The sequence below is a fragment of the Cercospora kikuchii genome (genome assembly GCF_019650295.1).
Source record: "Cercospora kikuchii DNA, contig_00002, whole genome shotgun sequence".
In the NCBI taxonomy this organism is placed as follows: domain Eukaryota; kingdom Fungi; phylum Ascomycota; class Dothideomycetes; order Mycosphaerellales; family Mycosphaerellaceae; genus Cercospora; species Cercospora kikuchii.
This window is the reverse complement of record NW_025408583.1, coordinates 2635207-2660219: the sequence shown is the minus strand read 5'-3', so window position 1 is coordinate 2660219 and position 25013 is coordinate 2635207. Positions and strand designations below refer to the sequence as shown.

The 25013-nt window shown below is 53.8% G+C and overlaps 13 protein-coding genes across 13 annotated transcripts; 7 read left to right on the top strand and 6 right to left on the bottom strand.

Moving 5' to 3' along the window:
• Positions 1-18: 18 nt before the first annotated feature.
• CKM354_000327700 (uncharacterized protein) lies at positions 19-1596 on the bottom strand (the record flags this gene model as incomplete). The annotated part of the gene is made up of 1 exon (XM_044798467.1): positions 19-1596. The coding sequence occupies one exon, from the start codon at positions 1594-1596 to the stop codon at positions 19-21; it is 1578 nt and encodes a 525-aa protein (XP_044654402.1).
• Positions 1597-1946: 350 nt separating this feature from the next.
• On the top strand, positions 1947-2760 carry CKM354_000327600 (uncharacterized protein; the record flags this gene model as incomplete). The annotated part of the gene is made up of 2 exons (XM_044798466.1): positions 1947-2228; positions 2296-2760. The coding sequence occupies 2 exons, from the start codon at positions 1947-1949 to the stop codon at positions 2758-2760; spliced, it is 747 nt and encodes a 248-aa protein (XP_044654401.1).
• Positions 2761-3345: 585 nt separating this feature from the next.
• On the top strand, positions 3346-5305 carry CKM354_000327500 (uncharacterized protein; the record flags this gene model as incomplete). Its single annotated transcript, XM_044798465.1, has 2 exons — positions 3346-3617; positions 3664-5305. The coding sequence occupies 2 exons, from the start codon at positions 3346-3348 to the stop codon at positions 5303-5305; spliced, it is 1914 nt and encodes a 637-aa protein (XP_044654400.1).
• Positions 5306-5952: 647 nt separating this feature from the next.
• On the top strand, positions 5953-7224 carry CKM354_000327400 (uncharacterized protein; the record flags this gene model as incomplete). Its single annotated transcript, XM_044798464.1, has 1 exon — positions 5953-7224. The coding sequence occupies one exon, from the start codon at positions 5953-5955 to the stop codon at positions 7222-7224; it is 1272 nt and encodes a 423-aa protein (XP_044654399.1).
• Positions 7225-7481: 257 nt separating this feature from the next.
• CKM354_000327300 (uncharacterized protein) lies at positions 7482-8667 on the bottom strand (the record flags this gene model as incomplete). Its single annotated transcript, XM_044798463.1, has 4 exons — positions 7482-8028; positions 8084-8227; positions 8308-8347; positions 8403-8667. 4 exons carry the CDS (start codon positions 8665-8667, stop codon positions 7482-7484), a joined length of 996 nt encoding a protein of 331 aa, XP_044654398.1.
• A 138-nt stretch (positions 8668-8805) lies between these two features.
• CKM354_000327200 (uncharacterized protein) lies at positions 8806-10549 on the bottom strand (the record flags this gene model as incomplete). The annotated part of the gene is made up of 3 exons (XM_044798462.1): positions 8806-9161; positions 9339-10405; positions 10470-10549. 3 exons carry the CDS (start codon positions 10547-10549, stop codon positions 8806-8808), a joined length of 1503 nt encoding a protein of 500 aa, XP_044654397.1.
• Positions 10550-11178: 629 nt separating this feature from the next.
• On the bottom strand, positions 11179-13529 carry CKM354_000327100 (uncharacterized protein; the record flags this gene model as incomplete). Its single annotated transcript, XM_044798461.1, has 10 exons — positions 11179-11253; positions 11305-11567; positions 11621-11736; positions 11800-12002; positions 12061-12265; positions 12339-12531; positions 12592-12852; positions 12913-13000; positions 13090-13219; positions 13270-13529. 10 exons carry the CDS (start codon positions 13527-13529, stop codon positions 11179-11181), a joined length of 1794 nt encoding a protein of 597 aa, XP_044654396.1.
• A 606-nt stretch (positions 13530-14135) lies between these two features.
• Positions 14136-15362, bottom strand: CKM354_000327000 (uncharacterized protein; the record flags this gene model as incomplete). Its single annotated transcript, XM_044798460.1, has 3 exons — positions 14136-14267; positions 14404-15023; positions 15080-15362. The coding sequence occupies 3 exons, from the start codon at positions 15360-15362 to the stop codon at positions 14136-14138; spliced, it is 1035 nt and encodes a 344-aa protein (XP_044654395.1).
• Positions 15363-15656: 294 nt separating this feature from the next.
• On the top strand, positions 15657-17222 carry CKM354_000326900 (uncharacterized protein; the record flags this gene model as incomplete). The annotated part of the gene is made up of 1 exon (XM_044798459.1): positions 15657-17222. One exon carries the CDS (start codon positions 15657-15659, stop codon positions 17220-17222), a length of 1566 nt encoding a protein of 521 aa, XP_044654394.1.
• Positions 17223-17518: 296 nt separating this feature from the next.
• On the top strand, positions 17519-18257 carry CKM354_000326800 (uncharacterized protein; the record flags this gene model as incomplete). Its single annotated transcript, XM_044798458.1, has 5 exons — positions 17519-17565; positions 17623-17639; positions 17705-17931; positions 17993-18166; positions 18222-18257. 5 exons carry the CDS (start codon positions 17519-17521, stop codon positions 18255-18257), a joined length of 501 nt encoding a protein of 166 aa, XP_044654393.1.
• Positions 18258-18625: 368 nt separating this feature from the next.
• Positions 18626-20791, bottom strand: CKM354_000326700 (translation termination factor GTPase eRF3; the record flags this gene model as incomplete). The annotated part of the gene is made up of 1 exon (XM_044798457.1): positions 18626-20791. The coding sequence occupies one exon, from the start codon at positions 20789-20791 to the stop codon at positions 18626-18628; it is 2166 nt and encodes a 721-aa protein (XP_044654392.1).
• A 414-nt stretch (positions 20792-21205) lies between these two features.
• Positions 21206-23336, top strand: CKM354_000326600 (uncharacterized protein; the record flags this gene model as incomplete). The annotated part of the gene is made up of 2 exons (XM_044798456.1): positions 21206-22153; positions 22203-23336. 2 exons carry the CDS (start codon positions 21206-21208, stop codon positions 23334-23336), a joined length of 2082 nt encoding a protein of 693 aa, XP_044654391.1.
• A 513-nt stretch (positions 23337-23849) lies between these two features.
• CKM354_000326500 (uncharacterized protein) lies at positions 23850-24866 on the top strand (the record flags this gene model as incomplete). The annotated part of the gene is made up of 3 exons (XM_044798455.1): positions 23850-24331; positions 24399-24470; positions 24575-24866. The coding sequence occupies 3 exons, from the start codon at positions 23850-23852 to the stop codon at positions 24864-24866; spliced, it is 846 nt and encodes a 281-aa protein (XP_044654390.1).
• Between the last annotated feature and the right edge of the window lie 147 nt (positions 24867-25013).

Genomic DNA, 25013 nt, shown 5'->3' with positions numbered 1-25013 from the left:
AGATCGGAGACCTTTCAATCAAGATGTCTCTTCGTCAACTACACTATCTTGACTCTGAGTTGCCTTGGTTCGCTTGACGTGTTCTCTGCTTGATGTGCGGCGCTTCTTCCGATCTCTGGATCTACCTACTGGGATGAGGATGGGCTGCAGATACTCGTCGTGATGCACGACCGTGTCTGTTACTGGATCTTGGCTGTCTTTCTCTTCGTCTTCGGCCGCATTGTCGCTCTCGAGCTGGTGGCTTCCTGCTCTCGAATTCACCGACTGTTTCATATGACCTACCATGGCGTTAATATCATGTGTCTCATGCTTGTGCTTTCGCTTGAGATGCTCTCTGAGCCGCCAAAGCTGAGGATACGATTCGACGTGGCGGTCACAAGATGTGTGCGGGCAGGGATACCCGTCTCGAACATCCATCTCCACATCACGCGCCCCTCGAGCGGCGAATGCTGATCTCGCTGGGTCGCGTGCGAATCCCTCAGATGCGTTTGTCAGCGCAGCATCAGGCATTACGCGGAAGTCCATGTCCTCATTGAATAGTGCAGCGCAACGATGTCGTGCGCCAGCGATGATAGAAGGATCCACGCCTACCAAAGTAGCAATACCCAATACCTCGCTCCAGTCCCGAGTGCCTAGATCTTGACGACCACGATGAAGTCGCGCTGAGCTGCCACGACTCGCAGGCTCAGGAGACGAGCCGACCGAGGCATGGCCAGTTTGCGAATCTGTTTCTGGAGAAGTAGGCGGCATGCTTGTGGCGGATCCAGGACGTGAACGGGAACGTTCTCTTGCATGACCCATGCGGCTACGGTGAAGTCCCGTGAGTACTGCATCGAATTGTGACATAATATGACCAACTGTAGATCGTGTGAGGTTTGTGGCTAACTCATCGTCGACTGATGGAAAGGCTCGAGCAGTGATGTTCGAATTGGCGGCATCAGCGTCTTCCTGCTCCGCACCATCACTCGAATCTTCCGATGAAGACGACGATGTCGATGGCGACGCATCCGCCACCGAGCCGTTGCTGTCGGTTTCCGATGTTTGAGTAGAGGATTCGCCACTTGACTGGCGCTCAATGTCCACGGCAGAAAATGTGCGAAGCCGCAGTCGCTCTTTAGCTTGACGCTGGATTTCGGCTTGTAGACATTCTCGCAGCTGCGAACCAGGCAGCCAACTCTCCTCGTAGCGATAAATTGCCAGCGCATCATCCGGTATCGCCACGCCCCATGCCTCTCCAGTCCTGGGCACATCCGCTGGTTTTAGAGGCCATGCAGTCCAGTGTGCATCTGGAAGGAATAGCCCCGAAGCGGAATTTTCGCGATCGATCCATCTCTGTTTGCTCTGCCACGGCAGCACGCTCAACGAATTGTACGAGCGCTGTTTGAGACAATGAGTGCTGTAGAGATGTGCACTCAGATCGTTGTTCTCAATTTGGTCGAGAGATGCTGCCAGTTCCCGCTCGGCCTTGGTGTAGAACTTCCAGCTGGCGTCCGGACCGTGGAAACGTCCTTCACGCTCGCTATCGTCGGAGTCTTCCTCCTGTGAGCCTTCTGCTTCGGCGGCACTCAGATCAGTGTCCTTGAATTCCTCAGCCATGTTCAAGGCGCAGTCTGCCTGCTGCACGTGAGCAGCACATTGCTTAATTCACACTCTGTGTAAGTGGAGTGTGAAGGAACAATTGCAGCGGCGCATGAAGGTTGCAGGCGCGGCCGGCAGGGTCCGTGAAAGGTGCGTCTTAGCGCGCTTCTCACTCAGAATAATAATCTGTACCCTCTCTCGCACTTGTCGTCCGCTGCACACCATCCACCTCCGCACATCACCGCCGCCTCTACTCGACACTCTCTTCTCCTGCGCAGACTCCTTCGACGCTCGCGACTTAATTGTCTTGTTGCGAGATCCCGCACGCACCCGATACTTGCAGCATCACCGCCGCCTCGCACGCCAACATGACCGAAGTTGCCTCACATGCCCACTCTGAGCCTGTGCCGCTCGACACCATTCCCATCTCCCCCGAGGGCGGCTTGACCGATGCCACCAATGGCGCCAATGGCGACAACGAGAAGATTGTCACCGTCTTCGACGACCCGCAGAACTTCAACGTGAAGCACGCCCTGCAGCACACCTGGACTTTGTGGTTCACCAAGCCACCGAGCGGCAAGCAGGACTGGAATGAGTTGCTCAAGGAAGTCATCAGCTTTAACAGTGTCGAAGAGTTCTGGGGCATCTACGTGAGTCCGCCTGCCATCTCCGCGCGCTCTTTCCATTCGTGCAAGTGCTAACCAGCCTGATCGCCAGAACAACATCACGCCTGCCTCCGAACTGGCGCAGAAATCCGACTACCATCTCTTCAAGCAGGGCGTGCGCCCTGAATGGGAGGATCCGCAGAACAAGTACGGAGGTCGTTGGGCTTACACTTTCAAGGGCAGCAAGGCCAACGACGAGACGTGGCTCAACATCATGCTGGCCGCCATTGGCGAGATGTTGGAGGATGAGAGCGACAACGAGGTCATGGGTGTTGTCGTCAACATTCGCAAGGCCTTTTGGCGTGTCGGACTTTGGACGAGAACTGCTGGACAACCACCAAAGGGCCGCAAGGATGATGGTGCCGACCGTGACGAGGGTCGCAAGCGCCTAGAGCGCATTGGCAAGCGTTTCAAGGACGTTCTCGCCCTCGGTCCCAACGAGAGCGTCGAGTTCTCTGGCCATGCCGATTCTGCCCATGCCGGCAGCAGTCGCGCCAAGGCCAAATTTTCTGTCTAAGCAGACAGGCTCAAATGCCACGTGCAGTCGAGCGAGTGCTTCGCATCGACTACCTTACGGCTCATTTGAATCACGAACAGCATGGCATTCAGGCGTATTAGGCGTATGGTAGCTGGCAGGGCTAGCAACAGGGGCGTGAAGCAAGTGGCCGCCCGGGAGATTAAACGACTTTATGTGCATAACCTCACTGGGTATGTGAGATGCGGAATGGATAGCTCAGAGGATACCCAGCATGCGATACGGAGTTCTCAGGCTGCAGCAGCAGCTGTAACAATGACGATAATTGTTAGACTGTACGCTGCCTTCTACGGATCCTCATTTCCTTGCACTCTGACTGTTGCTTCTAGCCCTTGACACGACGTTTCGGAAGTGTCACGCTGCAGGTCGTGTGTCGAGGTCGGCATCGGCTGTCGCATCACGCCGCCGACAGCCTCACTCTCCCCGCGCTCCATCTCGCTCTCCAGGCCAGTCTGCAGAGGCCTGCGCAGCATCAACATCATCGCACCTCGCGAAGCAAAAGGCTGCATTCGCCCTCGACATTGTTCCCGCATCTCGCTCGAATAATAGCTCACGAAGCCGCACACCATGGACCACGCCACGTTTCAACGCGAGCTTGGGCAACTCAAGCAGCGAGTCGCGGAAATGTCGGCAGCTTATGCTCGACGACAATCTGCATTTGAATACGCAAAGCTCCGCGATGAGCATGTCTCTGCTACCCGGCATCCTTTCGTAAATACTGCCTGTGACCCGCGATGTATTTGCCTTGGGACGCCTGCCGCCAACGCCGTCTCACCTTCTCCCATCTGCCTCGCGCAGGCCCATCAGCACTTCAGTCTCCCGTCACCACCGCTCTTCTGGTAAGTACATCGCTGGTGCTTCCACACCTGCTGACAACTCTTTTAGGTCATTATTCAATGCATTGCGGACCGACGTAAGAACTCTCGATACTCGGATTGGGGATCTTGAGCACCACGTTTCAGATCTGGAGGACCGTGTCGATCATGGTTTAGATCCGAGGACTCCAGAAGCAAGTCTAGCGAATGCATCAGACGACTCGTTATCGCACAACAGATTCACAGTCGCGGATCTGCCCCGCCAGGCTGAGATAGAGCGGCCGGTTCGATGCGCTGAAGTTGGAAGTAGCCCATACATGAGCACTCCGATAGTTGCAAAATCAGCTCATCCGTCCAGCTGGATCTATTCCTCCCAGGAGGGAGCACCAGTTCATCCAGTGAACCAGAATACCTCACGCACTGCTCACCACGAGACGACTTCGCAGCTGGGAACGAAGGCCTCCCCAGGAGTAGCTTTCAGAGACAAGGAGATAAATGATCTTGAAGAACTCGTGAGGAGCTCTCAAGAAAGTCTCAAACGCAGCGAAGAGCTGTCCGCGCAAAATGCCATTCAAGTTCGTGATCTCTTGAATGGGAACGCAAGCTTGCAAAGACAAGTTTCCCATCGTGAGGCAGCTTTAACTGTCTACTCGAATCGCCTGAGCGCGAAGCAGACTCAGCTTGAAGAAGCCCAGGCAGATTGCCACACCAAGGACGCAAAACTACACATATGGGCCTCCAAGCATGAAGCTCTCCAGCAAGCCTATCTTCAACAACAAGATGAGCTGGCAGCTCTCAAGACACGACTACAACAAGTCTATAGCATGCAAGTGACCAGGCAACAGGACACCGACGAGCTTGTTAGCTTGAAAGATGATGATCTTTGCCGGCTACGTGGTCTATGCGAGTCCAAGCACGAAGTGTTAGTCAAGCAAGAAGAAGTCATTGCGCGAGGCGTCACGCTCATGCAAGATAAGGACCATGAAATGGAACAATTAAGGCTCGAGCTTCGTGCTCTCAAAGACGACTTCGATTCAGCAGCCCGTGAAAGGGATCGCTACGCACGACTGTTTGAGGAGAGTGGCGAAGTTATCGCACAGCTACGAGCCTCTTTGAGCAATGCGCTCGCTTCCGATACGCCCAGCTCCGCTGCTGGTAACACTGCGGAGCGTCCTGAAGTTCAGACAGATACCCGTTCTCCCTTCTCGAGATCTGCATCCGGCTCGCACGATTCACCCACGATGTCGTGGACACCGAGACCGCTGAAGTACGGCTCTCTTCCAGATGAGAAGAAGCGTGCGGAAATATGGGAGTCTGGATCAATAGAATCCCCGTGCACATTCGGCAGAGCAGGGTGGCAGAACAGCTTGCGTGGCACAGCGCGTGGTAACAGCTCACGATCCGTCCGCAGCTTCGCAGCGGACCAGAAGCGCAAGGCAGGGGACAAGCCTGGAGAGCGAGCACAGCCTCGCTCCTCACACGATGTGCTAACCACGCAGACGGCCAGCTTAATCGAGGCGTTGCCGCCATTGCCGCCAAGAAGACGCGCATTTCTTAAAGACGAGGGCTACCACAACAGTGACGAAATAGGTGGACGTTCAGCTGCCAAATGTGGCACTATGCAAGAGCCATCTAGACGCGAGCTGCAGCCGTATGTAGAGGCGGGAGAAGAGGATGGCTGGATTGGTTCTCACGGGCAGCCTAACACGTGAAAATCGAAAAGCCCGATGCATAATCGTTTGAATGCTAGCGATGATTCAATTCCTTTGCGTCGATTACGATCGGGCTGCAATAAGCGGGACGAGATAAGAGGCACTTCTGCTCACCGCTCATGTGACATATAGGAATGTGCACTAGCAGTTTCGCAAGGGCATGACGGCGAGATTCAGACAACTTTGTTGGGCAGTAAATGGTCAAACGACGTGGATGGACTTATCAGACCCTTACATCAGACGTGGCATATCCTCAAAGACTGTCTGTGTGCTGTCGACGTTGCGCAACATATGTCGCCCGAGACCCTTGATTTTGGCGTTGGTTCGAGCCAAGTGGTTCCAGTCGCTGAAAGCCGGGGCCGAGGTGACGATCTTTCAAGCACTGGGGCAAGCTGCAGCAAGAATTATTCTGCCGGCTGTTGGCAGTGGTTTGGTGGGGTCCAACGACGTCAAGCTGCAGCACGGGATGAGCAAGCATTGTGAGCTCACGCAGTCGAGCCGCTGGCCCTGCGGTCAAAACTCATGCGTCCTGCTGGTCCTGACTAGCACACCAGAAGCTATTCACCACCTAGACTTAGACCCTGATCAAGACGAGTAGCAGTGTCGACGGCACGGCAGCATCCACGTTCTGCCCTTCCGTATACAGCATGCCCGGCTATCCTGACGATCCTCTGGCGTCCAGGCCGAGGGAACGTCGACGAGACCGATACGATGACGACTATGATAATGAAATATACCGGAGACCTACGACAAAAGCGCGTGACCCGTCTTACGACGCGCCTCGACCACCTCGTGCGAGGGGAAGACGAGACATCTACGATGCGAGTGATGAAGAAGACGAATATGTGCCCAGGCGCAAGCACAAGGAGGAAAGGCCCGCAGCGAAGGAGAAACCACAAGTTGAACCAGAGATTCCACCGCCTCCAATAGGTGACGATCGCAAGCAATATGCTACCAGTGCACGCAAGCATCGTCGGGATCATCCCTCGCCACCTGAGCCTACGTCCACTCGTGAGAAGTCGACTGCCAAAGCAAAAGATGGCTATCCAGATATCGCAGATGAAGAGTATCGAAGGCGGCACCGAAGTGCACGTGGCTCACGAGAGGAAGACGTGGGCGTCGATCGGGATGCCGACCGCAAGTACCAAAGCAAGAAAGCCTCCAACCCGCCCTCTGATGATGAAGGCGGGGCTCGACCACCTGATCGGAAGCACTCAAGACGAAGCCGAAATCCCTACGAGGACGAGATCCCCGTTGCCAATGAACGCAGACAGCGCAAGGAAGGAAGATCGCCGTATGATGCGGATCCAGAGCCTGCGCCTGTAGCACGAAAGCACAGTCACCGACATAGAGATGACTACGATGATATTGAGCCACCAAGACGTCAGAAGGCTCGAGACCCAGTGGATGAGGAGCCAGTCCGCCGTAAAGATCCATACGCTGAGCCGACCCGTCGTCGCTCCAGGCGAGCTGCGTATCCTCCAGAAGATAGCGACGAATACGATCCGCCACCTCGACGTCGAGACGATCGGGACAGACGTCGTCACGAGGACGTTGGCTATGGCACCGACCGACCACGCCGCGCTGCACGAGATGATCCATACGAGCGTGGCTACAGAACCGATGGCCGGGATGCCAGGCGGGACCGTGATCGCGATCGCTATGCTGTCAAGCGTGACCCGAGGCGCGATGACCGGAGACGAGACGACCGATATGACGACGAATACGATAGCTACCACGACAGACGCAGAGGCAGCAAGCCACGAAACGGAAAACATGGAGGCTTCGACATGGACAACATTGTCCACAAAGGTCAAAAGACCTGGGAAAAGGCTGCACCTGTGGCAAAACCATTGTTAGCTCAGCTTGCTAACACTTACTTGAACAACGGCAGACCGGGCGGTGGAGTGCCCCATTAGCGAACAGTTGCTACTTACTCCAATGGCGCAAAGTGGCGTTTGCATGCAGCTTTTGGAGAAGTGTTCAGCGATCGACGATACGAATTGTCCGAAAGTGCGAGGCGACAAGAAATGGGCGTAGTCTCTTCTCCATAACTTTTTGTACTTCACTCATGAATTGAATTTTGCCAATCCAAGAATGCTTTCATCGGGCAGCCATCGAGCAGCGCCTTTGCTCTGTCGGCCAGGCCTCAGTGGCAACTCGCGTCCGCCCCTCGCTACGTGATATTTGGTACTGCGAGGTCGTGCATGACAGCAGCAGCTTCTCTGACCTTCTGTTTCGCCATGGCGATGTCATCGTCTGTCGGGACGTTTGATGTGCCAGGAAGAGGATGCCCCGCCTGTCGCGCAACATAAAGATCTTTGACTCTATTGGCGGCCGCCAGGGTAGAAGTCGCTAAGTCCACAAGCATTTCAGCCGACATGAGTTCTGCAGCGACATTCATCGAGGGTGGGTCTTGCTGCGCTGTCTGCGGGAAATCTTCCCCATCATCGTCTGCATCAGGAAGCGGGCCAGTGTCGAATGAGGGGTCGATGTTGAAGTTGCTGTCCGAGATAGATGCAGTACCGGTCGCTCGTTTCTTCGGCCCAAAAGCACACTCCGATGGGTAATGGACAACCTCGGCAGGGTTTGATGGCACCGCGATCTGCTTTGGTGCGCGTGGCTTTCGAGGTTTTGGGGTGGTAACGCGTTCAGCACGTTTGGCAACTTGCGCCACGGAGTGCTTTCCACGCGCTCTCGCTTTATCGTAAGGAATGAGCCCCCTATTTCAGGTCAGCCAGTGGCATTCGTGAGGTGACGGACGACGGTATGACAGACCATGTTGTTAGAAGCCGTGTAATTGTGGACGGCCCACTGCGCAACTCTGCGCCTTGCGCTTGTAATGCAGCAGCAATCTGTTCAGCTGTCTCTCCGCGCTCGTGCCTCGATAGGATCTCCGCTTTGCGAGCTTCCTGTTGCTCGCTGCCAGAAGTGAATGTCAGTAGGTTCCAGGGCCGTACAGGCGTGCCGTTCGCTAGAACATTTCTCCAAATGACACTTACTGCTTGGTCGGTCCTGTCGAGAACCTCTTGCGGTTGGGAACTGTAAGTCCTGTGTCAGCTTATTCCCCAGCAGCGCCGTCGTCTCGATTGCTTACATGTCCGCCCTTTAGTCTTTGGCTCAGCACGCTTTCGAATGCCCCAGGATACACGATAGCGGCTGATGGTCTTTGCGGATATCTCAAGTCCTTTCGCCCTCAGCGCGGCAGCGATCTGCTCGCAGTTGTGGCCATTGAGGGTCAAATCCTCGATTTCCGCGCGATGCGGTTCCACGTCTTCCTTTCGTCCAGGCATGGTATAGTTGCGCTGATGGGTCCAAGCGCCGGAAGGGTGGGCAGAGAACGTGAGAGAAGCGGTCCCCATCGAGTTGCGAGTGGTCAAAAATGCCAAGTGCGGGAGCATCCGTGTGCAACGCGTGCTGTGCACATCATAATCATTCATTTGCAGTACAGGTGAGGGAATGCATTGAGCTGGTGGTTCTGTCATTGATTTACTCATAGACTAATGCTGTCTTTCTTCGTCTGCTCCTTCATCATCATCCATGCTGTCTTCTCTCGCTTCAAATCGCATGAAACTGTCAAAATCCCCCTCTCCGACGATCTGCTTCCACGCCGCCCTCACGTTTTCTACAACGCCATCCTCCAGGACGAGATCAGGGGATAATTGGGGCACACGAATCATGCGACCGTTCTGCTGAATGTCACTCTGAGGAGACGTGTAGGTTTGCTGATACTTCAAAGACCACAGGATTTTGCCTTTTCCATCGTTTGGCAAGCTTTCCAACAAGGTGCCAATCGCCCGCTCTAGACGCGCGAAACCTGCCTGCTGTTCGCAAGCTACAGATGCATAGAGAATACCTGAAGCTTCTGGTCAGCCAGTGGTCCGCTAGTAGCGCAAGCAGCAAGACGGGAAATTGGGGTGTTGATTTCAGGTTGTCAGAGATTTTGTTCTTCAATGCAATTCAGGCAATGTAGATAAGTATTCGTAGGTTGGATCATCATGTTGGGGGTTTTGAATGAAAGGGGAGGACGTACTTTGACCACTTGGGCATTCGCCAGAGTCGCTCGAATGAGCTACAATGAAGACAGGAGGATCTGCGTCGCTGTCCCCTGCTATCATGACAATAGCGCCGGCGGGTATTACAGCACCCGCCGCAAGGGGCCTGAACAATGCGCTCAACGACGAGCCCACGACGGAAATGCTCTTCGACACCACGCGGCGTTGATCCTCTTCAAGAGCGGTGTCTGAACTTCCCTCGCCAACATGCCAGCGTGTTGATATATGATCGCCATTGTCGAGCTCAATGTTCAGCTTATCGTCGTGAGCAGGCGCAGGCTGAATGTTAGAGACTCCAGTACCTAGCACGTAGACACCCCCACCTACGGCATTCGCTCTGCATGCGACCTGTATGATCTCTGCCAGCCCGCCGTACCTTTGCAGTAATGCTGGACAGCTGGGGGCATGCACGCCGACGCTGCGCAAGTGACGAATGACTCTGGGCATCGCGTACTCCACTGTGGTGTCCTGTGGTGGATACACGCTCATACTGAGCGCCAGCACTGGCGAGTGCAATGCCGGTGGAAGTCCAAATTGCTGTTGGAGGTGATTCGTGAAAGCCAAGCCGGACTGTCTTCCCAGCTCTTCGCCTGGATCTTCTGAATTCAACGACCGAAGCAGTTTCATCAATGAGCGCTTGGCTCGCATATCAATCTTATCGTCCCTGAAAATATCTTCTCGACTTCCCGGTACTGCAGCAAGGGCGTTTGTGCTCGGGTCGATCACAAACCACGAGCCGACCGCTTGAAAATCAAGCTGGTTGTGAATCTGGGACGACACCACGACGTCAAGCAACGAGCTGCGACTGTACAGCAGCTGAGGTGCGAGGGAGAGCTCGTACGCTCTCGGTCTCGCCAGCTGGGTCTCGCCAGTGCTCTGTGGCCTGTTCACGGAGGCATGGCTGAAGCTCGAGTCGACGGTTGCGGGCCCGCCATGCTTTGCTGCCCACTCTTCGGCATCGGTGAGTCCGAATGAAGCTTCGTTACCACCGTAGTAACTGTTGCGGTCGATGTGAAGGATTTTCTTGCCCGAACGTGACAGTGCTCTTCACCCCAGCTTCGCGCGTCAGTCAGACTGAGCCAAAGCGTGCGCGAGCTGAGGGCACGTACAGCGCGAGGAGCGACTGCGGCAACCCGGTGCCTTCAATTACCACATCCCATTCGGAGTTTGCGAGTGAATCGGTCTGCATCGTGATGGTCGGTGGTTCACATGGTGGTGTTGAAGTGTAGGAACAGAACAGAGAGGAATTGGTCTGGTGTGGTGACAAGTGCAAAAAGCGGGAAGCCGCGGGAGATCCGTGCACCCGCAGGACGACACTGACGAATTTGGTCTCCATCTCTCTTCTTTCTCTCCATCGCGCTCACACACGAAGCAGTCTTTTCCATGGTGCCGAGTCTAGCGTCAGACCCCTTCACTGGGATTCTGCGAGCGCGAGAGAGCAAAACAGGTCCCTGTATCTCCCGCCTCGATATCTGCATGAAAGAGCGGGTCGAATGTGGACAGAAATCTTTGGCATCATCTTCTCATCTCAGTAGATGGGCCAACGATAGCAAAACCATGAAGAACGAAATTGACGATTCGCTCATTAATCGTACCTTTCTCTTGTCGAAACGCAGTTTGACCTACCTCCGAAGATATTAAAATCTGCCTGGCTTCCCATAATAGGACGCACTCGCCTTTACAGTGAAGTACCACACGTGGAGCAGAAGCTACAGGGCGAAAAGAGAGAAACTTGTTGAAACCCTCGCGTCTGCCTTTTCTTCAAAGGCGAAATATTTATGCATCCTCATGCTATTCTAGATACCCATTTTACGCAGTTCACGAATGACCATTGGTAGGTTGATCCTTGTAATACGGCCGAGGCACGTTATCATAATAGGGTACGACAATCACCTGCGTGTGTCAGTAGCTGCCTATGCGTCGAGCGAGGAGGCGGAGACTTACGTTCGGATCATTTGTAGCACCGACCATGGACAAGGTCGCAGGGCTCGTTGGCTTCACGCTCACAATCATATTCAACAATGCTGGGCCTGCCTTCGAAAGCCTTTGAATCGCTGGGCCGACTTGGTCGTATTCTGTGACCTTCTGGCCCGCACAGTTGAAGCCCTGGGCAACCACTTCGTAGGCGCATGCCTTGGACATTTGTACAGCTGGTCGTGCAGGTGTCGTCTTATCGTAAAGGAGGTCCTGCCCGTTGACGGACATTCCTGTGGTAGTTAGTAACAGCGCTGGGGGATTTTCACAACAATTTTTGCCATACCCCAGAAGTAGTTGTTTGTAATGATGGTCAATATATTGAGATTGAAGCGAGCAAATGTGTCCAGCTCTTGAATGTGGAAACCAGCGGAACCATCACCGTGGCAGTTGACAATCAGTCTATAAGTTAGAAGGTGCGCGTTAGTCGATATTCAAGGTTTGGGGGCAGATAGGCGACCGTACCTGGATGGGTCTGCAACGGCGGCTCCAAGGGCATAACCCCAACCATTACCCAAAAAGCCCAAGTAGCCGGTAGAGTTCATGACCACGTGAGGTTGGGAGAGCTCTGCAGTCATCGCGGCCCACTGACCGGCCTCGCCTCCGTCGAACATGATGATGGAATCTTTTGGTAGATTCGTCATGACTTGATGTAATGCGTGATAAGGCTGTCATGATCAGGTTATCGTCCACGGGGGATCGCACAGCTTGCGGTTCTGGACTTACATGCAATTGGCCATCAGGCATGACCTTTTCATCCTTCTCGAATGGTGATGGAGAGTTGTTCAATGCAAAGCATTTCTTGATCCAATCTTCATTGCGGGGAAAGTTAGCAGAAGAGGCTTTCGCAACAAATGCATCGCAGAACAAGCCGACATCAGAAATGATGCCGATGTCGACTGCATGCGATTTGCCGATTTCACCTCCATCGCTAGAAATCAAGATGAGTTAGCATTTCTGTTCTTCTCAAGAACGAATCACATGACAAATTTGGTAGCACCCACAGGTCAATCTGTGCTAGCGTGACGCCATTTGGAATAATTGCACCACTTCGACCACCAAGAAGGAAGCCTGTACGTGCGGCTAGAAGTAGCACAAAATCTGCATGTTCAGCACTGCCAGCGAACGCCGCCAAATTCATGGCTGGTCCGCCTCGAAGCTCATGGCCGTGAGGAATGGGCGTGCTGAGCTTATTCGCTGTTGGGATACATGATCAATGTTTTTGCTTTTTTTAACATGGCTGCTAGAAGAACTTACAATAGAACACTGGAGTGTTCGTGGTTTCTGCAAGCGCCTGGAGGCCCTTCGCAATACCTCTGGCGCCTGTTCCGTTGATAATGACAGGTCGTTTGGCTGCTTTCCATGCTGTCAAGAGGTTATCAAGAGCTGCCGGATCAGGCGCTGGAGGAGAAGCTGGAGCCACTTCCACGGCACCATAGGCAATACGATGTGCTTGTGGAGGTGAAAACAGAACATCGATAGGGAAATCGATCAGGACTGGTCCCTTGATACCGGTATCTGTCATGGTCGCGATCAGAAGTGCTTGCGCATGAAACAAGTTCGGAGCTCATTTCTTACTTGCGGCTCTGAAAGCATAAGCAACGATTCTAGGGATCTCTTCCACATTTGTGACTCTGTGTGCAAACTTCGTGATAGGCTTGGCCACCTGGAGCAATGATCAGTGAGTGTGGACACAGCAGCCAGCGGAACGAAGTAGATAATAGCACAACCGCGTGCGTCGAAAGGTCCACTTACAACCACCTGATCGTGAAAGCCTTGCAAGGCGTTCGTTTCGCTGTCTTGCAAGGGTGGACTGGAAGTGACACAGAAAATCGGGGAGCGATCAGCAAAGGCAGTAGCAAGGCCCGGGAGTCCATTGGAGAAGCTATACTCGAATTAGACCTTATAGAACCATCGTTCGCGATGTCTGCGCACCCGCTGTTCGCAGTCACAAAGCATACGCCGACTTTGCCAGAAATTTTGGCATATCCTTCAGCCGCCTGCACTGCCGTGGTTTCGTGCCGTGTGTCAATTAGGCGGATGCCAACCTCGTGCGCTCCAACTAGGAAAGCATCCAAGTGCCCACCATGTAAACCAAATGCTACATCAGTACCAAGGTGGCGGAGGGCTTGAGCTAGCAGGTCACCGCCCAAAAGCTCTCTGTTCGATGGGTTTTGCAGTTTGAATGGAGCCATGGTGAATTCAATGCTCTTGTATCTTGTTTGGTGTCAGAATCGCATCAAACGGGGATGCTGTGTACAATAACAATGCGAAACTTGGTACTTATTGCCATGGCTGATCGTCCTCCGATTTGCCCGAGGATAGCTAGCAGCTCCCCTCTCGTGGCGGGGTACTAGTAGACTGACCCATATGTTGTTGGGTCCGGCATATCCTGATTTGATTGATTCGTAGAATGCACCAAGAGCGTGGAATTCCGTTGCCTGACATCGAGGATACGAGTTGCGCAAGTCGTGTCAGCCAGTTAATGAACAAACAGAGTTTCGGCAGTGGATCCGCGAGAAATGGTGATGACCGAGCTGCTGAGTGGGACATTGGGCATGCCTTTCCGTTGAATTAAATGCAATCGCGCAGTCCACGAAATGCGTCGCTTCTCCTAGAAACGAGGGGTGACGTTGCTTGTTATGCAGCATGCTCGTCAAGACCCGCGGCCCGCCACGTGCCGACCAGGTACTATTGCACAAACACAAGCGCGCTAAGACAATGCCGTTGGTAAGTCCGCGATATAGAGAACGTGGTCTGTATCGTGGAAGTCTGATCGTGCTCGACAGAGTCCAGCAGAGTCAGTCAAACATTTGTCGGACGTTGAGGTTGATCCGTTTGCCCCCCATCCAGTCCTTCCATGCTTGATATTGCGGCGCTTTCTCCGCAGCAGGCCATGATTCCAACCATTCTGGGCAGGTATTTGGAAGCACCTGAGAGGCAAGTCTTAGTTAGCGTACATTATTAATGCATCGCATCGGTTCACCACCAAGTCTCGTTCAGCGGCACATCTTCGTACAGCGCCAACATAGCCAGCGCGGTGTCTCCTGATCATGCATGCTAACTCACCTTCGGCACTCCGTGCCACGCGTATCTGCTTGGACCGCTCATAAGCACGGCATCGCCCGACCGCAGACGAATGGCAGCGGTAGAGCAGTTCCCGCCGGATACATCCTTCTCCTCGAGACCAGCAATGAAAATGGCGTCACAGCCGATGGAGATACTGACCAAGGGTTGATTGCTTTCCTCGCTGACATCTCGATGCAGGCTCAGCGTGTCGCCTGGCGAGTACAGGTTCAGAATAGCCGCTTCCGCTTTCATCGGGAATAGGTCTTCCACCAGCTTCTTGATATCGGCAGGGAATTCGGGTGGATCTCCAGACGGATATTGCTTTTCCGTCCAGTCGTATTGGCCACCAAGTGTGATCCAGCGGAGCTTTTTGTTCCAGAACTGCTGAACACCGAACGGCTTGTGAACAGCAGGATCAAGAGGCTCAAACATTGTGCTAGCCGCAGCTGGAGAGAAGAAAGAGGCCGACGATTCTGTGCGTTCCGATAGAGGGTACTCTACGCGGTGGAAGCGATGCACATTCGAGCTGTGACGTGGATCTGATACATCCCGATGCAGTAGTCTTTCAAGCAATTCAAGCTGCACTGCAGATGAGAGTAGCGATGGATATATATACAGACCTACCTCGTTCAGAAGAAGTACGAGTCGTGTGCTGGCCCGCTCAAGTTGGTCTTACCTGGTACGCCAGGGACTTCGTAGACTCTGCCACTGCTTGCAGAATCTGCAGAGGTACATGGCCCAGGTTCGAGGTCCATAAATCTAGCAAATGCTCCGCTGAGGTCGGCTGGAAGGCCTACATCGTGCTTTGGACTTGCGGCAACGCAGCGATCTCCTTCCTTGCCAAATTGGATGAGATCCGACTGGCTCAACACTGCCTCCGTAGTCGCTTTTTGGTATCTCTTATACGTCTCACGCATAGACTCCGGAGGCCTGGCATGCGCATCTATTGACGCCGTCATTTTCGTGAGTTGTGCTGTCAATGTTGAGTTGAGGCAGAGAAGACCACGACCAGGGATGAACGACCGACGAGATTTGATGGGGACACGTGACCGTCATCAAAGAAACGCGTCATTTGCGTTGCATCCCGACGCGTCCACCGCCTGCCGCGCGAATCAGTCCGAATCGCCCCAAAATCATCAGAATCAACGGAATCATCACAGGATCAACGAGTCACCGAATCACTCGATCCCACCAATCGACTGTAGGTAGGCACGACCTGCAAAGAGCTCGACCTTCACAGCCCGCCGCACGGAATGCCCGTGAGCAAACACGTCCGCATTGCACGCGCACCGCGGCAACAGAAGTTCTTGCCACGCAGAACATCGATCCGTCCACGGCGGCCACGAGTGTCAGCATCTTCGCTGCACGATCAGTCCACTCTCACGCAGATTGACTTCGTCCAATCTACACCGCAACCCAGCGCGAAGGACTCTTCCAACTTCAGTGATGAAGAAGCGAGCGACTACAATGACAACTTCGACATGCCGCCTAAGAAACGGCGAAAGATGTACGATAAGACATTGAAGCAGACCACTGTTACGCAAAATTGGCGAGACTTCGTGCGGCCTGATTCTACTGAGCCTGCCGATCTGGACGTGTCGCCGGAGAGCAACGATGAGCGTGGCGAGATGCATCAACAAGAACGCGAAAGCTCAGCGGCAATGAAGCCTGAAACGAAGTTGCACCAGTCCGAAAGGAAGCATTTCCCTTCAGTGGACCATCTCAGCAGAGGGAAGACGCCTTCACAAGCGACCTTTGATCATGCCCGACACCTATTGTCGATAGCTAGCTCTCCGCAATCGCGGCAAGACTTACTATTCGGCTCATCTGACAAATCGGACGACGAAGTGCCTAGCACGAGGCCCACGACGGCCAGCTCTGCAGCATCGTTGAAGACGCCCCAAAGGCCTCGCAGAACAGAAATTCCATCGTCACAAACACCTTCGAGTATCCATCTCTCAAGGAGCGGCAAAAATTCTACACATCAAGATCGACTTTCGCCGCTCCGAGAACGCAGCATCAACCTGCAGACCACGACGCAGCCCGAACATGCTCCCCACCTCTTGGATGACTCCTTTGAAGGACACGAGCTAGAGCAGACCACCCGGCATGATGAACCCGAGGAAGACTTCGGTCGTGGCGTTTGGACCGCAAGGCACATCTTCACTCCTGAGAAACACAGAAGAGCTAAAGGACTTTCGCCAAAGAAACGAGCAAGTCAGGACTATGAAACTGGCATAGACGACTCTGGAGATAGCGAGTCTGACCACCCGCTTGATGGAACGATCGACGAACGCACTCGTGATACCTTGCCAGAAGGGCTACCACACGCATCAGCCCGATTCTCCCGCCGATCGACCTTGGTCCAGGAATCGCAAGATGGGTACCATCTCGAGGACGAGGATATCGCAGAGTGGCGACTGGGAAACAGCGATGTTGACGGAGCCGATATCATGACAGGCGCTTTCGATCCCATGTTCCAACAGACTTTTGACCCAATCAATGCAGCACTCGAACGCGACGCGGGTAGATTTTATCAGGCTGATACACCATCATCCGCTCAAATGCATTACTTACGTGCGAGCCAAATAAGTACAGTCATGCCTACACAACACAGTCGACCTGGGTCAAGCCATGAAGCAACTCTGGGCGAATCCGAGCAGCCAGGCACGACGGCTGTCGTGAACACATTAGCCAGCTCACCGTTTCCCCTGCCACCCTGCGATGAGTCGCTCAAGCGATTACGCAGGGAGGAAACACAGGGAACCGATGTGAGCCTGCCGCCTCCGCGATCCACCTTCTCTGCGGAACGAGGTTGATAGTCGACGATATGAGTTGGTCAGCTGGAGACAATGAAATAGCGCAAATCAGACTCCTCTACCTGAAAATAGTGTCCTCGCTTCGAAATGCTGCTTTTCTGTTGACACTCCCTTGATATCATATTCGCATGATCAGCTTTGTAGTCCTGCCGGTGATGCCGAGGATGCGAGTTTCAGCGGGGCTGTATCGGCCCAGCTTCGCCGACATTTCGAATATCACATTGTTGTATGCTCAGTCAACCATTTGTTGCTCGCTCTCACGCAGTCATCGCCCCTGCGACAATCGAACAACCAAGATGCCTTTGCAAAAAGGCGACAAGTTCCCACCCAATGTCAAATTCGAGTACGACAGCCTCATTTAGACCATCTATCAAGTAAAGCCAAGCTGACACCATTCTAGCTGGGTACCAATAACTGGTTCGTACTTCTTGATCACAGCCTAGCTTGCCTTATCGCTCTCCTACTCAACCCTACCACTTCAGATCCTGATCCTACCGCTTGCGGCTTACCGCAAAGCTACGACGCATCCTCAAACTTCGCCGGCAAAAAAGTCGTACTCGTCTCCGTCCCTGGCGCTTTCACTCCAGGCTGCCAGGCCTTCCATCTTCCACCCTTCCTGCAAAAAATCGACCAATTACAAGCCAAAGGAATCGATCTGGTCGTAGTAATCGCGTCCAATGATGCATTTGTAATGAGTGCTTGGGGAAAGGTAAGACAATCCGAATCACAATCTATCGTGTGCAGCTTCACCTGACTGCATTTTGTGAAAGGTCAATGGAGCGACGAAGGATAGTAAGGTTTTATTCATGAGCGATACGAAGACATTTTTCAGTAAGAATTTTGGTTGGAGTGCTGGGGAGAGGAATGGTCGATGGGTTATGGTTATTGAGAAGGATGGGACGATTAGTGTTGCTGACGCGGAGAGTAAGCCTGGAAAAGTGACTGTAAGTTCTGAGAACGAATGTTCAGTGTCGATCCGCAAGCTAATTCAATGCCCAGGTCTCGGGTGCAGATGCCGTGTTGAGCAAGTTGTGAAAGGCGGACGATGCCGACATAGCTTTGGTCTAGGTGAGAAGTATACAGGGCTCCTACCATTCCTTCCATCGCTAGAGAGGAGCAGATCAAGCATGTCTGCATGCGTCGCTGGCAAGAAGCGTCCTTAAAAGATGCACAGACGTGACCCTATGACAGAGATAGGCTGGTAGATGGTGAACGACTTTAGCACATGCATGGCGCAGAGCGTGATCCTTTTTGGCAGCTACCAACTGCTCTACACGACACGTTCCCGTCACCAATCATCAAGATCGTTATGGCATCCTTCACATTCGCCGACTCTATAAAATGTGATGCCGCACCGATGCATTCGCCACATCCTTTGGAAACACAAGCAACGAAAAATTCACTTAAGCAATGGCTCCCTCCGCAGCCTCTTGTGCATCGGTGATCAACTTTGTGATCTTGCCAATGGCAATAGTGTTACCCTGATCTCTGAGCGTGAATCTACCCAGCTGTGGGTAGTCTTCAAAGCGCTCTACGCAGACACTGCCAGCACCGCCAGTCACTTGCAGTCGAGCAATGATGTTCATGCCTTGCTTTGCGAATCCTGGAGGCTTCTTCGATTTGCGGTTGGTCTTTGGTTCAAGCTTGTGCAGGAGCGCGGCAAATGTGACTTCTTCTGTCGCAGAGTGCACGTGCAAGACGCAGTTAAATCCGGCCGAAATGATGGACTTCAACTCAAGCAATCTGATCTGCGCCTCAAATTGGTTGACGCAATGCACGGGACGCTTCGGTGAACAGAGCACGAAGCCTGGTGCAATGTCTTCTTCTTCCACGCCCTTGATTCGGAGTCGTACTTGGTCACCACTTGTCGCATGCGGAATTTCATCTTCGGTTTCACCATAGAGTGCGCTGATCTGGATTTCGGCTCGGTTTGGCATCATCAAGTATTTGTTCTCTTTCTTGAGAATTCCTGCTTCAATCTTGCCTTCGATCATGGTTCCCAGGTCTCGGTACTTGGCTGCGATAGGCATCATGAAAGGCGCTGTAAGCTTACGCTCCAAACTCTGCATGTTGTCCAAGAATTCGAGGAGCGAAGGCTGGTCGTTCCAAGGCGCAATATCCTTCGGCACTCGATCCTTGATGCCAACTGTAGTCTGTGCGGACACTGGCAAGAAAGTCAGGTCTGTCTTTGGGTTGTAGCCCAAGCCCTTCAAGAACGTGGTGAGCTTGGTAATGCATTCCTTGAATCGCTCCTCAGACCATTGCACAGTGACATCGTCCATCTTGTTGACAGCGATGACGAGCTTGTTGATACCTTGTGTCTTGGCCAGCACAGCGTGCTCTCGGGTTTGGCCACCTCGTTCGAAACCAGTCTCGTACTCGCCTTTTCGCGCGGAGATGACCAGCACACCCACATCTGCTTGCGAAGCACCAGATACCATGTTGGGCACGAATGTCTTGTGTCCGGGTGCATCCAGAATCGAATATCTCCGCTTCTCCGTTTCGAAGAATCCTCTGCCGACCTCGACAGTTTTTCCCTGTGCACGCTCCTCCTTGGTTTGATCTAGTGCCCACGACAGATACCAAGATTCTCGTCCCATGTCCTTTGCATCTCTCTTGTACTTGTCCATCGTCCGTTCGTCCACCATTCCTGTAGCGTATAGGATACTGCCGCCCAGTGTGCTTTTGCCGGCATCAACGTGTCCCAGGAAAATTACGTTCACGTGCTCTTTACCATACATTTCTCGAAGATCAGCCTCGTCAACTTCTTTGGCCTGCTCCTCAGCTGCCAACTCTACTCTTCGGGCTTCGGCCTTTGTCTCAGCGCGGGAGGGCGAAGAGCGTCCCGATGCGACAGGGGATGTGTTGCCGCTGCTTGGTGCAGCTTCGCCGGTCTTTTCGACGGCTTTGGCTGCTGCCACCTTGTTACCAGCCTCTGGGGCTGCCTTGGCCGAAGCCTCCTTTGGTGCGGGCTTCTCAGCGGCAGCAGGCGCTGCGGCTGGTGTGCCCAGCGAGAGCACTTTGGCGCCACCAGCGGCCTTCTCCACCTTGGGAGCTGCTGCTCCTGTGTCCGCGGCACTCAGTGATAGGGTCTTGACAGGTGCAGTGCCATTTGCAGGCTTCGCTGCTGCGGGCTTTGCAGCGGCAGCAGGCTGCTGGCCTCCAGAAGGAAGAGCTTCGCCACGCTTTGCGATCATGGGAGCTTGCCGTTGTTGAGGTGGAACATAAGCCTGCTGTCCTTGCGGCTGTTGGTATTGTTGATAGCCCTGGCCGTACTGCTGGAAGTTCTGTTGGCCGCCGTAGCCATATTGCTGGTACTGCTGGCCATAGCCCTGCTGGCCGCCGTACTGCGGGTAGCCGCCATAGTTCTGCCCGTAACCGTACTGCTGATATTGCTGCCCAGGCTGGAACGACTGCGCGCCTGGGGTGAAGCTCGCGGCACCTGGAACGAAGGTATTGGGTCCACGTCCTGATTGTCCTTGGCCGAGATTCAGGTTCTGCTGGGTCTGTTGGGCGAGGTCGTCGTCCTGCATGCTGTCCTCCCACGAGTCGGCTGGTGGGTTGGCCATGATGGGAGGCGTCGGGGCGGAGGGTGTGTGATGCGCAATGGAAGAAAGTCGATCGTCTCGAAGCAATGCACAAGGGGAAGCGTAGTGCAAGTGAAGCAGGTAAGGTGGTGGTGGTGGTGCTTGTGTGACGGAGACAAGAATTCTGACGGCGGGGCTCCCACAAATGTGCTTCGCCGTGGGACGTGTGTGGCTGGAAGTGGCGGTGCACGAGCTCCAACGCGGGCCTTCAATATTTATTTGGGCGCGGTCAATAATCTTTCTTTCTGCCCAAGACACCACGCGGGTCTGCACTCGCGCCGTGCTCGAGTTGCGCTGCGCTGTTTGCCCATGAGCACGTCGTCATCGCCGGCACGCTGTTCGGCTGCTATATCCCCGTAGGTCAAGTCGGTGACTCCTTCACGCAGCAGCTCCATCATGGATCTCCTCCTCCAACGCGTCACGCAGCAGGCCGTGCAGTACGCCATCCGCTCGGGCATCACCATCACGACGGGCTATGCCATCAAGGAGTGCAGCCGCTTGCTGAAGCAGGCGCCCAAGAGTCGCGAGCGCGATGAGTTGATGCAGTTGCAGTTGCGGCTCGAGAGCAAAATCCGCGTGATCGCCCCGTCCATCGACATGATCGAGCTGATTGCGGCGCGCGGCAACACGTCTCTCGAGTCGGCCCTCTCGCTCTGCAAGGCCTTGCGCTATGACATTCAGAAACTGGGCCAGCGTCTTGACCGAGCCGCGCAGGAAGAGCAGCACCTGAACGAGCGTGGCTGCAAAGGCGCCGCCCGCGAAGAGGCGAACCACGAACTCGTGGCCATCATTGCCCAGATCAAGCTCTTGCTCGCCAGGATCGAGGACGCCGTGCCTTTGATCAACCTGGCTATTGTCACGAGCGGCGTCAATCTGAGTACGAAACTGTCGGGCACCATCAGCCCATCCCGCCTTCTGCAGGCATCAACGTTTCTGACCCAAGCCGACACGCGCTTCACCAAGAGCCCAACGGCACGTCACCAAGTGGGCCCAACGTATGTGGTGACATTGTACATGCTCTTTGCTGGACACAGCCACCGAGACGCAGGTCGGGAGACGACCTGGCAAGAAGTTCTCCACAAGACGCACGTCAAATTGTGGCGCGTGCCACTTGATGATCTGTATGCTTTGCCAGGTGAAGTCAACCGCACGAGCACGTCCAAGGACAGCTCGATTCCTGCTGAAGCTAAAGCTAGTGAGTTCGCATACCAGCTCTCACTTGTAGAAGACCTCGATGATACTCGATTGCGCACCTACGAAGACGGCGATCCCAAGCCTGGGCCTTTTGACGGTGTCCCTGAAGCGGGCATTCGCGACATCGTTCCAATTCACGAAATTTCGAAGGTGAGATTGAAGCGGTCAGTCGGATGCCATCTTGCTAACGTATGCGCAGATCTTCTATGCCGACACTGGCAAAATTCTAGACATCACCGGAGAAGATGAGGTCAACTACCCATGTCTGCTCTTGAAGCGCGATGTACATGCCGAGCCCCCGAGGCGCATGATGAAGCCATCGCGATCACGCACTCCCAGCGTTGACAGCGAGTCGGAGGACGAGAATGATCAAAGCCACATTGACGCACAGATCGAACGCGAGTCTACTCCGATCGTGGAGTCGACACCGAGCATCGATGATGGCACCGGAGCGCGTTCATGGAGATTGCCGCCGTCGTACGACCCTGAGTGGATGGCCCTACAGGTCTACTCCGAGGAGCATGATTCTGGCAGCGAGGACGAGGATGATGCACGACCACAGTCTAGTCGCTCTGCGTCCTTTGATCCCGGGTTGTCTAGCGCCTTAGCTCATCTCAACGTCAGCTCGTCGCGCAATGGCACACCTGTCAAAGCACAATCGTCTACGTTGGCGTTCTCCCCCGGCAGACGCTCCGGGCCTCCAATCAAAACGACACTGTCTTTGCTGGAAATGCTCATGAAACTTTCGGCACTGCAGCAGTTCCGGCAGGAATCGCATCTGGCAATAGAGGATGAATTGCTGAATTTCTTCCTCGAGGACAGTGCCACTGCCGGCGCTGGCGCAGACAAGCAACACCGCCAGCAGGTGAGGCATGCTGCCATCCAGCGAGTGGGATTCGACCCGTATGACGAGTCGCCTATCAAGCGACGCGGCGAAGAGTACATTCGTGGTGCTGGCGGATCTCCCATGTCTTTAAGGAGCTCGCCTGGGCCAGGGAACACTCCTACCGAGCTCGCTTATGATGAGGACTACGAGTACAGCAATCGCATCTCACCGCTGAACTTTGACCGACCAAGAATAGAGCCGCCACTTGACTACAGCTCTGGCAGATCGCCCGTCTCCCAGTCAGTCTATCATCAAACTCCATCAAGATCATCGACTCCAGACCTGTCCAGCGATGCTCAACGCGCCACACTGCGTTCGAGACACGCAGGCTCTGCGAGTCCAGTTGGCGTGCAGAGGACGCGTGCTGCAGCGATTCGTACGCAGCACGAGAACAAATCTTGCAGCCCACTGCACGCAGCGCACGCAGCAGACGGGGAGGGAGAATGAGTGTGGTCAAGGCATGTTTCTTTGTGATAGCGTTCCGCACTTGCATCGATACGGCGCTCCGAGATACCCACGAACGATACGTGCATGCGTGCTTGCATCCAATACAAGGTTGTTACCTTCAAATGAAGTGCACCTGCGCGCATTATTCTTGCTGATAAAGTCTATATTACTCGTTACTGTAGCCGAGAATTTCACACCAAAAATGGTGGTCAGCAATCGATCGGTTGGGTGTGTACCTCTGACATCGAAATCCAATACTATGGCACAAAGTCGCACTGTCCAATGTGGCGAACGAGATAGAGGCAAGCAAGCCGCACTTTATGCTACACTGGCAGGCCCAATAGTCAACATAGCATCCCACCTGCTCTCACTCTTCACAGCTGTCCCACTTAGCATTTGATCGATCTTCGCCGTTTCCTCCCAGCAAACGCAAACCTCGCAACTACCACATTAGTCTTCCATCGACACAAAATTTCCTCCGGCCCAATCACTCTACGAATCAATTCTATTCCAATGCCACCCACCCTCCACCTCGTCCGCCACGCTCAAGCTCAGCACAATGTCCACGTCAACAACCACTACCTCGTCGATCCATGCCTGACCGATCTCGGGAAAGAACAATGCAGCCAACTGAAAGCCTTATTCCCGAAAGCCCAACATATCGATCTGATCGTTGCTTCTCCTCTCAAACGAACTATTCAGACAGCTCTGATCGCCTTCGAAGACGTTCTACGAGACAATAATCTCCGAGTCCTGTGTCTACCTGAATTGCAAGAGACGAGCAATCTACCTTGCGACACGGGATCTTCGAAAGAGGTGCTGGAAGAGGAGTTTCGCAATCAACCAGTCAATTTGGATCATGTGACGCCAAATTGGGAGTGTAAGAGGGGGAGATGGGCCCCTGATGTTGAGGCTGTACAGACAAGGGCAAGGCAGGTTAGGGTTTGGTTGAGGGACCGGCCGGAGAAGAATATTGTTGTTGTGACGCATGGAGGGTAAGAGGTTGTCTGTTTCCGAGTTGCTGTTGTGGCGACTTGTGATAGCTGATATACAATACCCTAGATTTCTGCACTTCTTCACGGAGAACTGGAGCGAGCACGATCTGTTCTCCGGGACGGGATGGGCGAATACTGAGTAAGTGGAACCTTTCCCGTCAATTCTTACTATTTTGTTATCTTAGAGCAGGGTGGATGGAGCTTCATGATGGGAAGACTAACATTCATACCTTTTTGTGTTAGGTGGCGCAGTGTTCATTTCATCTCGGAGGAGAAAGGGGCACCAATCGGCACAGGCAATGCAGAAGGCACCAAGCAAGACATGGCTCATGTGGAAGAACTTCCCGAGTCACAAGAGAGGCGTCGGCGTGAGGCTCAAATACGAGAAGCTGCAGAGAGGGAGCACAAGAAGACCACAGATGCCCATGTCGATGCAGAAGGTTGCGACACAGCTGAACGTGTTAATGATGATATTTCGCGAAGCCATGGCAGCACTTCCGCTCCTAGCCAAATTGAGGTTGGAGCGACAGCATAAACACAGTAGTCGGCTCGATCACTTACCCCACTCATAGCAGACGGTGACAAGTAACAAGATAGCATGCATGGGAAGTAAATCCTGACGTTGATTTTGACGACTTTTCTAAAACAAAAAAACATGATGGGGTATCTCGCGCTAGCTTTC